The following is a 12875-nucleotide window of genomic DNA, read 5'->3' as shown; positions in this document are numbered from 1 at the left end:
TATGTTCATTAATTATTGTCATACTATTGTATTGTCTGAAGTAACTGTGTAATAACTATCTTTGACCACTGAAGAAGGCCATATGGCGGAAACAGTTTGGTCAGGATCGCATAAGGTTCTTGTTTGAATTTGCAGTATGATTTTAATCAGAATTGAGGCTATATTTGGGCCTGTAATAGTTTTTATATTCTCCTGCAATAAATACATGTATCTTTGTATATTGATATAGATTTATGTTGTTCATTTAGTAATTTTAATACTTGGCCTTTTGATTGGGATTTATTTAATCTTCTTGGTTCTTAATTCATTTGGGGGGGTCCCCCCTTCTTTTTGTACTTTTTAGTGGTTAGAGTGTCAGACCAGAAGCTGGGAGACCCAGGTTCGAATCCCCACTCTGCCATGGAAGCATACTTCGGGCTAATCAAATAAACTCAGTCTAACCTGCCTCACAAGGTTACTGTAACAATAAAATGGAGATGGGGAAAACTGTTGTAAGATACTTTGGGACACCACTAGGGAGAAAAGTAAATAAAATAAATACATAAATACTGTGTTGTCTTCTGCTTCTGAGCTTCTAGTTAAAAGATTTCTGGAGTTGTAATTTCAGAGCAAACAATAGTCTGCTTTATATCTGACGTGGCAAATGATTCTTTGTGCTTGTCCTGCTAACCAAGTTAGCCAAGATCAAGTATTAGTTTGGAATTTTGATTTGCAAGGAAAAAAGAACCAATTTGTCACAAAAGTAGAAGAGCCTGACTGGATGGCTATGCAGAAGGGGATGAAGCAGTGAACTAATCTAAGAATCTCCAAGCTTGTCCATGTGGCAGCAAACCCTGGTTTGCCGCTATATGCATAAGCCTGCCATAGGAAAACTAGCTAGACTATAACTCCTGTGTGCAGAGACTGCCTTTTGCATGGAGCAGTCATCCAGTCACAAGAGCCCCCACCAGCTCTCTGAAGTGGTACAGCTTAAACACGCTGTAAACATTTGCTACATTTCATGTACTTCCCCCAGTTAAAATTTACTGTTCTAAATATGTTTTGGAATTCTTTGTTACCTCACAAGATTACTAAATCCTAAATATCTCCAAATAAATAGTTAAGTCCGATAGCAGAGCCCACAGCCTGGCCTCTTGACAGGAAAAATCAGAAGTGCAGAATTCAGCCTTCCCCTTCATTCCAATGATGAAATTGTTTTTGCAACATGAAAGATTCTGCTCCTAAACTGTGTCCCAAATTCTCTGAGAGATTGGGCTAGTCTAAACAGATGTTAATTCACTCTACTTTGTGCCAGTATCTGGGTTGAGCCATCAGTGGAGGAAGCCTATCTGAAAATAACGGGGGAAATATTCCAGATTTTCTGGACGTCAGAGGACAATGCCTCACCTGATCCCAGCCCTGTTCCAATGGCAGCATGTGCTATGGGGGGGGGGAAGGTAGCAACAGGAGAGGAAAGTTAGCACCACCAGTATAAAGGCAGGAGAGAGTTGTCAGCAGAAAGAAAGGTTATCAGAGCTCTGGGGCTGAGCGGCACTCTGTGGGTTTGGCACATATTTAAGACTACCAAGAGCAGGTTTAGCTATGTCCTAGTGCTTTTTAGCCACTCAGTTGTTCTCACAACAAGGGGGCAAAGTGTGGTTTAAAAGGTTCTACTTCCCCTCTTATCTTTCGGAGGACTGGTATAGGCAAAACGGGGTTCCAATCTACAATAATGAACCCAAACAGAGAGGGCTCCAGACTTATTGTGATCTCAGGCTGCTGCTGCCCTCCCTGCAGCATCGCTCAGTGTCCAGGCTTCTCGACCACCACTCCTGCAGAGTTTACCTTCTCCTGCTCAGCATGCAAGACTCTTGCCTGCGTGTGCTCATTGTTCATCTGCAGTGAAGTGTTCCTTTGCTCCATCAACAGGTTGCTCTGCTCTACATATCTGGGAAGAGAAGACATAGCACATGGCTTTATGAACCCAATGACAGAATTGGTCTGAGGCGGGAATGAATGGTTATGCAACCAGTAGCAGTCTTACTGAATTTCATCACGGGATGGCAAAAGGAGCTTGTTCATTTTAATGCAACACAATTTCTCTGTGGATGACAGCAGGTTTCTCAAAATAAAGCAGTGATCCCTTCTGGCAGGAGGTTCTGATCCTATCTGCCTGCTCCAGTCCTTTTTGTTCTATAATTTGAATTCCCAGTCTTTACAAGAGGCTTTTGCTTCATTTTTACCTTCCTTTCCTCTGATATTAGCTAGCCAGAGTGAGAAGGAAACACTGCTGGTTGGATCACCTTTACAACATTGCTAGGACTGTTGCAAATTGCCAATATTTTGCTGCTCCAGCTAGAAAGAGCTGCTAAGACGGTAGCTGCAAAAGGCATGCTGAAAGTATTCTGCAGGGTACAGCAGGATGCACACTTGACAGCCTGTAAGGAAAGAAGGCTATAGGAGCAGGGTCAACTGGGAATTCCAAAAGCCTGCAGGGGCAGCCAGCCAGGAGTAAAGTAACGCAATAAGTAAACTTACAATTGAGAGCGCACAGTCTGTAAGCAGTGACAGACTTAGCAGGAGATGCCAACAGTTTTCATTACAGAACTGAGCAAGGGTTACCTCTCCCACATGGAAGGGGCATGCAGGGTGTTCCTCTGTTCCATCAAGAGATTGCTGTGCTCAAAAAATACACTTTTACAGGCCAGAGAGCCACCTCTCCTCACCTCTGGTTGCGATCAATTAGCTCACTGATCTTCTCGTTTTGCTCCTCAATCCGGCTGCTTTTCTCAAAAATCTCTTGCTTCAGCCTCTCATTCTCCTGTATCAAGAACCAAGTGCATTAGAGACCCAGGGGTATTCCAGAATCAGGACATAAGGGAACACATCTTGGCCACTGCTGAAGCCCAAGTGTCCCCTCCCCCCGCACCACCAAATTTGGTCTCTCTTCCCCTGGGGCAGCATTTTTCAGATTTTCTATTTACAGGAATGCTTCCCTAAAGTTCTGATTTACTGTCTCATGAGTTCTGCAAAGGATTCTGGGGCACATTCCAGGGTGTAAGCTCAGTTCATGCATGGCCCTACCCAGTCTCCTTGAGCCTTACAATGACCCAGTATGCACCTGAATACTCCTAACACTCCACTGCAGCCCCTAGATGCTTAAACAGTGCTTTCACTCACATTCGCACAGCAACCCTGCAAGGTAATGCTTGGGGCTGAGACAGCACAACATGCCTAATACTATTGAGTGTGTCTCTGTGGGGAGATTTGGATTGGGAACCTTTCAGATCAGTTTTGAAAAATCTCTAGGGCATTCTTCAAAGTCACATGGAACTATTTCCCCCCTGCCTCTCAATCCTCTAGGCAAAGCTTAGGGGATGAGTTTCTCTCCAGAGAGCCAACAAGGATACCCTTCAAGCTAAATGCTCCTCACTTGGATGATGCGCTGGATGTTGCTCATGATCATGGCTGTTTCCATGGTAACAGAGGAGCTCCCTGGCAACAAACTATGGCTGGGGTTTTCCTTTTGTAGCTCCTTCACCTGCAAAGAACAAAGTTGCAGTGTTTCAATGTCAGCCTATAGGAGGTAGAGAAACCCAGAGCTGGCTTTCACCTTACCAGCTCACCCAAGGCGATGAGCAATCAACTCCAGAGGATAATCAGAGGAACAAGCTGCAGCTTTAACATACTCAGCTTTAACATATTCAGGCAGCAAGTGGCACTCTCTTGCTCTTCCTCCACAGTCTTAGGTTATAAGCTGCCAGTTGATCAAGGAGTACTAAGAAAGGTCAGCACCAAGAGGAAGCCATGCAGTTTTGGTTCTCCTCCCCTCTGAAGCAGGAAAGAGGATTTGCTGAGCTGTGCTTAGACAGGAAGGGGCAGGACTGAGGCTCAGTTGCATGGAGGGAGATGAGCAGCAAAACAAGAGGAAGATAACTGCCTCCTGAATGATTTGCAAGCATGGCCAACCCTGATATCCTGAGGAACAGGATATCTCCTAAGAGTCCATTCAGCCACTACTGAACAGAGTGACCCAGGGTCAGAGAAAGCTGTTGCCATTGCATAGGAACTGATACTATACAGGAATGGGAAACAGTTCAGTTCTTTGGTGTTGAGGTGACCAAATAGTAGTGTCAGTGTGATGAACTCTCCAGTAACATGAGTGATGGGTCCAGTCCATCTGTTAGCTTCTGGCCTTTTCTTTATTCCACAGACCAGTTGTTTTGGAGTGGCCCCAGCCACCACGTTCCCCTACATTTATATACACCATCCTAAGCAAGCATGGCAGCTGAAACTCGCAGAAGGATCAGAAAAAATGAGAAGAGAATGGAAACAGAAAGGGCTTCATGGGCCTACCAGATGACAGGCTCTTCATAAACACTGCCTGAGTAATGGAGGCTCAAACAGAGCAAGAAACCACAATGCCTTAGAAGAGCAACCAGCATAAGCAACAGGCCAAGCATATAATATAGCAAATAAGCAGCTCTTTCTGTAGCCCAGGAATCCACTTCACTGAATTTGGTTTGAGATACACGGCTGCTTAAAACCTCCACGTACAGGAACAGTTCCCAAAACACCAGATTTTGAAGGGGTCAACAGAAATGCCGATTCATCAGTGCCCTGCGTCTGAATTTCCCAGAGACCATTAGCTGGCTGATGAAACTGTACCTTTGGTTCAATCCAGCAAGCTCATGTAGAATTTAAGCACCCTGAAAACTTCATTACCTTGTCTGCTAGCTGATCTATTTTATCAGCCACTTTGCCAACCGCCAGGCGGATTTCTGTGTTTTGCTGCCTGGCCTCCGTCATCAGGAATGAACCAATGTCTCCAGCTGCAGCAATGAGGTAAAAACAGCATGCAAGTTTTTAAAAAGACTTTCATTTTTTAGGTATACAAGTTTTCAATGCTACTGAAATGGGAGAAATACAAATATCAGCAAATACATATTGTGGTAAGTGTATTATAATCTGAGAAATAGATAGAGAAGAAAAAGAAGGTATCTTCTACCACATTACTCTGTTAATCTTTACAACAGATATTGTACATCAAATGTAAAGTCTCACATAAAAATTATCCTAAATAACAAGGATACTAGTTGAATTTAGTAAGTCTGTTGCACTACATCTTAGCAGAATATATACACAACACAAATAGTTATCATTTTTTCTAAAAAGATGGACACAGTTTTGATTATCAGTATTTTTCAGTGTGCAGATATTTTATTTATTACCATTAGTTTGTCAGACTCTATCATACCAAGTTGCAACAGTGAATAATTTCTATTTCTCTCAGTGCTTCACAGCCAGCAAACAGCAATCAAATCCAACACACAAATCAGGAAGAAAATTATTTTAAAAGCACTCCAAAATTAAGTAATAACTGGGCCTTTGCAAGGTAGCAATGAAAGGGGCTTGACACACACCTAGAGCTAATGTGGTGCAGCATTCAGAATGTCAGACTACGAACCGGGAGACAGAGGTATGAATCCCCGTTCTGCCATGGAAGCTCTCTAGGTATCCCTGGGCCACTTACACACACTTCTCAGCCTAGCCTCTCTCTCAGGGTTGTTGTGAAGATAAAATAGAGGAGAGGAGAAGGAAGTTAGGGCTGCTTTGGATCCCCATTGAGGAGAGAGACGGGGTATAAATACAATGAAAATAACACCACCTGGAGCAGGGAATTCCAAAGGTCAGCATGGGGATAGGGCGGGAAGAGAAACTGCTGAAAGAGTCTTGGCCTGCCTGCCTGCCAGCTTTTCCTGTTTCAGCCAACACATGCAGAGAAGGGCACTAGAAACATAAACAGGCACTGTGACTGGAGTGCAGAGGGACAAGGCAATGTTGAGGCAGAGAGTGGTTTGCCCAAGGCCTCCTAGTGAGTTCCTGGCCAAGAGATTTGAATGAGGGGCTTCCAACACACACTCAACTCTTAATATTTCTTGGTTATATGCACTACACGTTTTTTAGCATACCTTGAAAAGGAGACGGGTACATTGGCCCAACAGGTTGGAGCTGGGAAGCTGCAGCAGTGGCTTGTGGGTAAGCATATGTCACCCCTGCATATGGCTGAGAAAGCAAGGGCAAGAACAATCAAGCTTAACAGAGAAAGTGGCAAAGCCTCAATCTGACAGAACCTTGAAAATATTCCTGTTTGAATTGTGAAACAGGCTGTGTGCATGTTGGGGTGATGTCAAATCCCCCTTAACATTATGTCCCCCTGCAGGGTGTTGTGCTCTGCAGACAAGCAACTCCTGGTAGTCCCTAGCCCAAAGGACACCCGTCTGGCCTCAACCAGGGCCAGGGCTTTTTCTGCCCTGGCCTGGTGGAACACTCTCCCACTGGAGATCTGGGCCCTGCAGGACCTGTTACAGTTCCGCAGGGCCTATAAAACGGAGATGTTCTGCCGGGCCTTTGGTTGAGTGCCAGCGGGTGTCCCCCTTCTTCCACCTAAGACCACCACTTTTTCTGGGACTGCCCTCGGCCATGTGCTATACCCATATATATGCCCATATGGACTCCCCAACTATTTATTTAAATAGCCCGTGCTTGGACTATTTTAATGATTGTTGATTGTTGATTTTATAGTTTTGTGATTAATTCTCTGTATTTTATGAATGTTGTTAGCCACCCTGAGCCCATTTGTGGGGAGGGCAGGGTATAAATCAAATCAATCAATAAATAAAAGCACAATTCATAATCCCCAAGCCCAGACAAGACAAATAAGTGGTCAAAGGCTACAAGGCCAGAGTATGTCACAGCTGCAGAACCAACAATGTCAAGGTCATTTCTGTTCAGTTTAGAGCTTTAAAATCACAGCTACTAAACCTCATTGATTTAATACTTTTGAGTTCCAAAATATGTTGTGATTACTCTCAGCCTATGAGGTAGGATGATTAGTTCTCCTTTCACAAGTGAGGAATTGAGGCTGAGAGAAGACAAAGAATTAAGGTCTGATTTGAAGCCACACTTCCTAGATCTAAGTGTAATTTATTTAGTACTGGACCACAGAAGAGGCAATTCATCATGGTAATATGCCCCGAAAGTCTGAAAGTATGTTTTGGGGTGAGGTGGAAAGAAATGCAGCCTGTCTTCTGACAAAGCAGCTTCAGCAACCAGCATCTCCATACCTGAAAACTCTGGGCTGTTCCAGGAACAGCTGAATGTGTCGGAAGGGCTGCAGGCATTAGGGCACCAGAGGGCATTTGCAATCCCGAGACAGCAGGCTGAGGCACTAAGAAGAAACCAGAGGCATTTATGTTGGTCAACATCATGCAGATGGGCTGTGCTTGTTAGTACAGATTAAATGTGCCAGCCCCCCTTTCTCTGCACATATCCCATATCTGTGCAGCAGCTTCACACCAGCCTACACTGTGCCCACTGCTATCAATCACATCCACCATTCCTAGCCTGGGACAAACCATACTGCCCCCAAGCCCCAAATGTAGAGATTTTCTATGACAGAACTGGCAAATGGGACAGTACAAGCCAGTAAAAGTAATAACTGCAACATGCTCTGCAGCAACAACAGGCACTGATAGTGTAGCACCGCTGTAGAAGCTAGGGGCAAGGGCTGCATGTAATGTTGCCATTCTGTAAGAGTCCACAGGCTCAGAAGAAGTTCAATTTTACACCAGGCAGTAGGTACAGAATTCAGCTTCCTCCAAAATGTGTATTTAGAAAAAGCAAGCGTCTAGATGTTATGGCTGTAAAGAAGACATTCTTATGGCAATCTTAGAAGACAGAAGGGTACCTAAACATACACAATCACATTACTCTAAGGATTGTAATGTGTGTGCTGAACCGTGTTTTGTGAACTGCCTTGAGCTCAACTTCATGCAGAAAAGAGGCATACAAATATCTTAATAAATATTTCCATATTATTAGAAAGGAAGGATTCACCTCCTTGTTCCTCCCAGCCCCCATGACAAAACCTGGATTATTATAGATGATGCACATTTGCTTTATTTATGCAGATTACAGTGTTCAGCTTTACTCCTTGTAATGTGTATACTGCATAAGAGAATCTGCCATGTTCTTAGCATGGTACATTCAAGACCCTAATTGAGGTAATGTGATGGGGGACAGACAGGAAGGGTGTACAACTATGGTAAGTGCTGTCCATAAAAGATAACTTCCAAATGACCTCTGCTAGAGTGCGCACACATGCATGTGCGCACTCGCACAAACACACGCACATGCGCGCGCGCACGCACACGCTTTAAGATATTATGGAGGGAAAGATGACAGACAACCCATGCCCACCAGATCATTGGTGCTCTGGGGAGTATTAACTCATCGGCTGCTTCTTTCATAATGCAAGACTTTAGCAAGCAGCTAGTTGAGGTTTGCCCCAAGAAGAACATGCAGCCCTGAACCCTCCTGGCTCTTTACCTTGTGCCATCATCTGAGGCAGGCTTGTTTGAGGGGATGGCTTCAAGGGGGAGGATGCTGCTGGCTGTGCTGCTGCTCCTCGCAAGGAATTTGGGTCCTAGGGAAAGAGCAAAACCAAACCAAAATGTTCATTGTAGGTATCATCTTGCTTTTACTGCACTGTCTTCTGGTTCTGCAATCTCCTCTCTGCATTAGGTTATTGTGCCTTACACAGGGTTTTTGTTTGTTTTTTTAATTTAGTAATCCTAGTCCTATTGTATCGTTTATTGGACATCATATACTGTCTGGCAGAATTGTCTGTTGTATTTGTAATCTGTGTTGAGACTCAGTGAGAAATGCAGTGAAGCAAATAAGTAAGATGAGATGAGTGAGAAAAAGAAGCAAACCCTGCTAACAAGAGAACTTGGTCCCATGAACAGTCTGGTTGCCAGTTCTCACTGCAGAGTTTAAACTAGATTTTTCATTCTGGTGTAGTGGAAGACAAGATAGCCATAGCATGTTCTTTGCCTAACCCTTTTACCATCTCCTACCATCCACCCCCAAATGCTCAAACAAGTAATATTTCAGATGTGTTGGGAGAGAGGATTGGCGGAAGAAGGCGCAGATGCCTCATTTCCTGTTACATTAGGGAACTCAAAAGTACAGTGCTGACTTCGGGTTGCGACCAGCAACCTGTCTGAACTGTGTGCAAGACAAGCTTTCTGCTTGTGGAACAGCTAATTTGATATAGGACCATGTTAGGAACAGTGACCTAGCAGGGCTTAAAAAGCAACTCATCATTACAGGTTGCTATAAGTGAGGGTCCCTAAGCTTGTCCCATCCTTAATGATCTGGTAGAATCAGAAATGTTTTGTTTTAAATCTCACTTAAAGGCAGAAAGACATGCAGGAGCATCCCACCATGGGCTTCTATCTGAGCCACTGCTTTAGCCCTGCATCCTGTTTTGAATGCCACCGCATCAGCTCTTTGGTCTCAGCAACTTGTCAGCAGCAGCCCCACATAACCTCTCAAACAAACCCACCTCCATCTCTGAATCACTTGAATCAAGCTGAGCTGGAGCTGTGCCTGCAAGGAAAGGCAGCATGGGCTGCCCCATCTTTGCCATCCGTGAAATCAGCTTTGCTTTCGCTACATCGGGATTCTGGGGAAAAGGAAACAAGGTTACAACTGGTCCACTGCTTACTCTTCCAAAGCCAAATGGTTATTGTGTGGCAGGACAGGACATCATTCTCTTTTCACAGGATGCAGCAAGCTTGCTTTCCACTGATGGATGTGAATATTCATACTACTGATAATTAGTATATTGAGACTTCAAAAGGCAGCATCCCTATGTCACAACAGTATTACTTTCTCTTGCTAATTTCTTCTAGGGATTCCCATTATTACAAGTGCTTCACTGATGGTGAAATCAAGGTGTATGACCACAGGGGATTCAGCTATCAAAAAGCAACACTGCTTTTATATGTTTGCAAAATCACATTTGTATTGTTATTTTACCCTCCCAAGAGTGCTTTTTATAACAAAAAAAATGCAGAAAGAAGTAATCTAGATTCCTTAAACAATTGCTAGTCTTGTCTCCCCATCCTACTTGCTTTTGCAGAGTGCAACCTTAACCGAGATTACTGTGTCATTCATATTCTCGGTTCTTGACTTCATGTGTTTTGGTTAAACCCCCTACATCAAATATCTCAAATATAGAGGTCTGGCTGAGCTAGGGACTTACTGCTAGTTGTTCACTGATGGAGTTTGATTTCACCCGCACTGCAGGTTCCCTGAAAGACAGAAAGGAGCTTAACACTTCCATCCATGGCAGAAGTATTCTACAGCTCTTAAAACGCTTGTTAAACTTAAACATTACCCAATTAAACATATGGATCTCCAGTGGAACCCATTTGCCCTTCGTCAAGATGACGATACAGGATATGATGCAGAAAAACTGACTATTCATGTAACTAGCTTGAAGGACTTTCTTCCCTGAGATGGGTGACAGCTGCTGTCTGTCAAAGTAGACAGTTCACGGAGGACAGATCCAACCTTGGGGCCTCCACCTCGGAAGGCAATATACCTCTGGGCCAACTGGCAGGGGGTAGCAGCAAGGCCCCTTCTTGAGGCCTTTCTGGGGTCTGACCAGCTGATGTGGGAAACAGGATTGCTGGACATTGGTCTGATCCAGCCGAGTGGTACTTATGTGCTTCCTGAACCATGTTAAGGGATCACCAACAGACAGGATGCAGGATTGAGTGTTCATCCCAAAGCCCCCTACTACTCACACTTTCCTGTCCTCATGTTTAACTTTAGTTAATTATATTAACACTGATGTTAACGATGGTTAAACTAAAAAGAATTCACCCTTGACCAGTAACTTTGTGCAATCACATATTCCTCCCCTTCCCTGCATGATCTGCTCTCTTTCATTATCAACTTCTTTAGGTTTGTTCCAAATGAGTTTTAAAATTTGCTTGAAATACTGGCTGCACTGAGACATTATGATAAACCATGATTTGATCAAACTTTGGTTAGTTGTGAAGTCAGAAGGCAACTGGCTAAATAAACTGAGGTCGTTAACTGGCACAAAACCAGAATTTCAAACTATGTTTGTTAGCTAATTTGGCTAATTGTGGTTTGTTGCAATGTCTGAATTCATTGTCCCTTGCAGCTGCCTAGCCACTGGGGTGGCAATAACAACAATAATACATTAAATTTATACACTGCCCTTCAGGACAACTTAACGCCTGCTCAGAGTGGTTTAAGTGTGTTATCTTCATGACAATTACCCTGTGAGGTGGGTGGGGCAGAGAGAGCTCTGGGAGTGCTGTGACTGACCCAAAGTCACTAGGCTGGCTTCAAGTGGAGGAGTGGAGAATCAAACTTGGCTCTCCAGATCAGAGTTCTACCGCTCTTGACCACTACATCAAACTAGGAAGGACAACTTCCCTACTGACATGAAGGTCAGTTACAAACAGACAAAACTGGATATACACAAACACGGGATTTGTTACTTATGTTTTCTGAATTAAGCACTGTGTTGCATAAGCTACTGTTCATTGTGAAATCTGAATGCCATCAGTATTTCAAGCAAGCTAGAACACTTGTTAAAAGCAAACCCAAGGCTGAAGCAGGTGATGAGAGCCAGTCATGCAAGAAAGAGAAAGGAGCATGCCATGGTTAAGGATAGGCAGAATTATATCTACACTGGCCCACTGGCTGCTTTTAAAACCAAAGAGATATCCCACAATTTCCAAAAATCAGCAGATCCCCCTGCCTTGGGCAAAGATATTCTCAAAGAGGCTACATATATAACCACTCTTTAGAACAGACAGAGTAACTGCAGCCACAACTCTGAAGTTAGACAAATTCATGCCAGAGAAATCTGTTGATAGCAACTGGCATAAAAGCTAAATGGAACCTCCGAGTGCAGAGGCAGTGTCCCCCACTGAGTGGCTGGGGCAGAGGCAGAGTCATGCTGTTGCCTTTATGCTCTGTTGGTGAGGGGCCTAGTGGCATCTGGCTGCCTGGAAACAGAACAATGGATCAGAGGATCATTTGGTCTGATCCAGATAGACATTATTAGCAATGCCAAATTCTAGCACAGAGGTAACAGTGTATTTGCAACATAGTAAGATAGTTTTGTTTTAAGTTCTTCAACACCTGGTTTTCTCACCCTGGTTTTGGAGGTAGCGTTGAGGGAAGCAATCCTGCAGGATCTGTGCAGAGGTTTTCCTGGCTTGGTCCAGGGGAAGGCAAAAGAGAATCTCTGGGGCCTAGGTTCTGTCCATTGGAGCCTGAATCCTTCACAAGCCTCACCTAAAGGGAGTGAAAGTCATATGCCAAGTAGATTTATTACCTGGCCAATAACACATCTAGCTTCTCAATAAATCCCACAAGGTCTACATGTTTGGGATGAGCTACTCACCCGCTTGACTTCTACTTCAAAGGCAAGTGTTGAGTCTGGAGGAATGCGATTGGCTACTCCCTGTGGCCCATAAGCCAATGCTGGTGGAACAAGGAAAAAACGCCTTCCTCCTTTCTTCATGCCCATCATCCCTTCTTCCCAGCCCTTTGGGTCCAAAAACACAGAACCACACACGCACAAACACAAAGTTTGGAACAATCTGAACAAGAAGTGTCAGAACACATTTACTAGACCATAACAATCCCAACCTCTCTTTTACTCCTGAGGAACCAAGGCAGCATAGGGGTTAGAATGTCGGATTAGGATGTGGGACCCAGGTACAAATCCCTGCTCTGCAACGGAAGCTCACTGGGTGACCTTGGACCAGTTACTTTCTCAGCCTAGCCACCTCACAGGGCTGTTTGAGGACAAAACAGAAGAGAAGGAGAATGCTGTAAGCTGCTTTGAGTTCCTAATGAAGAGAAAAATAGGATATAAATTCCAAATAAAATAAAGGAAAGGCAATCAGACCAGCAAGTGGGGCAGGTAGATCTCATGACTCTACCCTAGATATTTTTACTTGGAATACTGATGAGGGATGGATAGCACGGTT

General features: G+C 44.1%; 1 protein-coding gene across 1 annotated transcript in view; it reads right to left on the bottom strand.

The window, feature by feature from the left end:
• FKBP15 (FKBP prolyl isomerase family member 15) overlaps positions 1-12875 on the bottom strand; it is a 40960-nt gene that overhangs the window by 14698 nt on the left and 13387 nt on the right. Inside the window, exons 9-19 of the mRNA XM_054998321.1 lie at positions 12284-12427; positions 12032-12174; positions 10094-10142; positions 9392-9511; positions 8371-8467; positions 7107-7210; positions 5952-6045; positions 4705-4811; positions 3413-3520; positions 2706-2800; positions 1825-1927 (exon numbers count right to left, since the gene is read on the bottom strand). Coding sequence (XP_054854296.1) covers positions 1825-1927; positions 2706-2800; positions 3413-3520; positions 4705-4811; positions 5952-6045; positions 7107-7210; positions 8371-8467; positions 9392-9511; positions 10094-10142; positions 12032-12174; positions 12284-12427 — 1164 coding nt within the window. The remainder of the gene's footprint in view (positions 1-1824; positions 1928-2705; positions 2801-3412; positions 3521-4704; positions 4812-5951; positions 6046-7106; positions 7211-8370; positions 8468-9391; positions 9512-10093; positions 10143-12031; positions 12175-12283; positions 12428-12875) is intronic.

The sequence above is a fragment of the Eublepharis macularius genome, chromosome 14 (genome assembly GCF_028583425.1).
Source record: "Eublepharis macularius isolate TG4126 chromosome 14, MPM_Emac_v1.0, whole genome shotgun sequence".
Taxonomy (NCBI): Eukaryota; Metazoa; Chordata; class Lepidosauria; order Squamata; family Eublepharidae; genus Eublepharis; species Eublepharis macularius.
The sequence above is the reverse complement of the archived record's forward strand: the minus strand, read 5'-3'. Positions and strand labels throughout refer to the sequence as shown.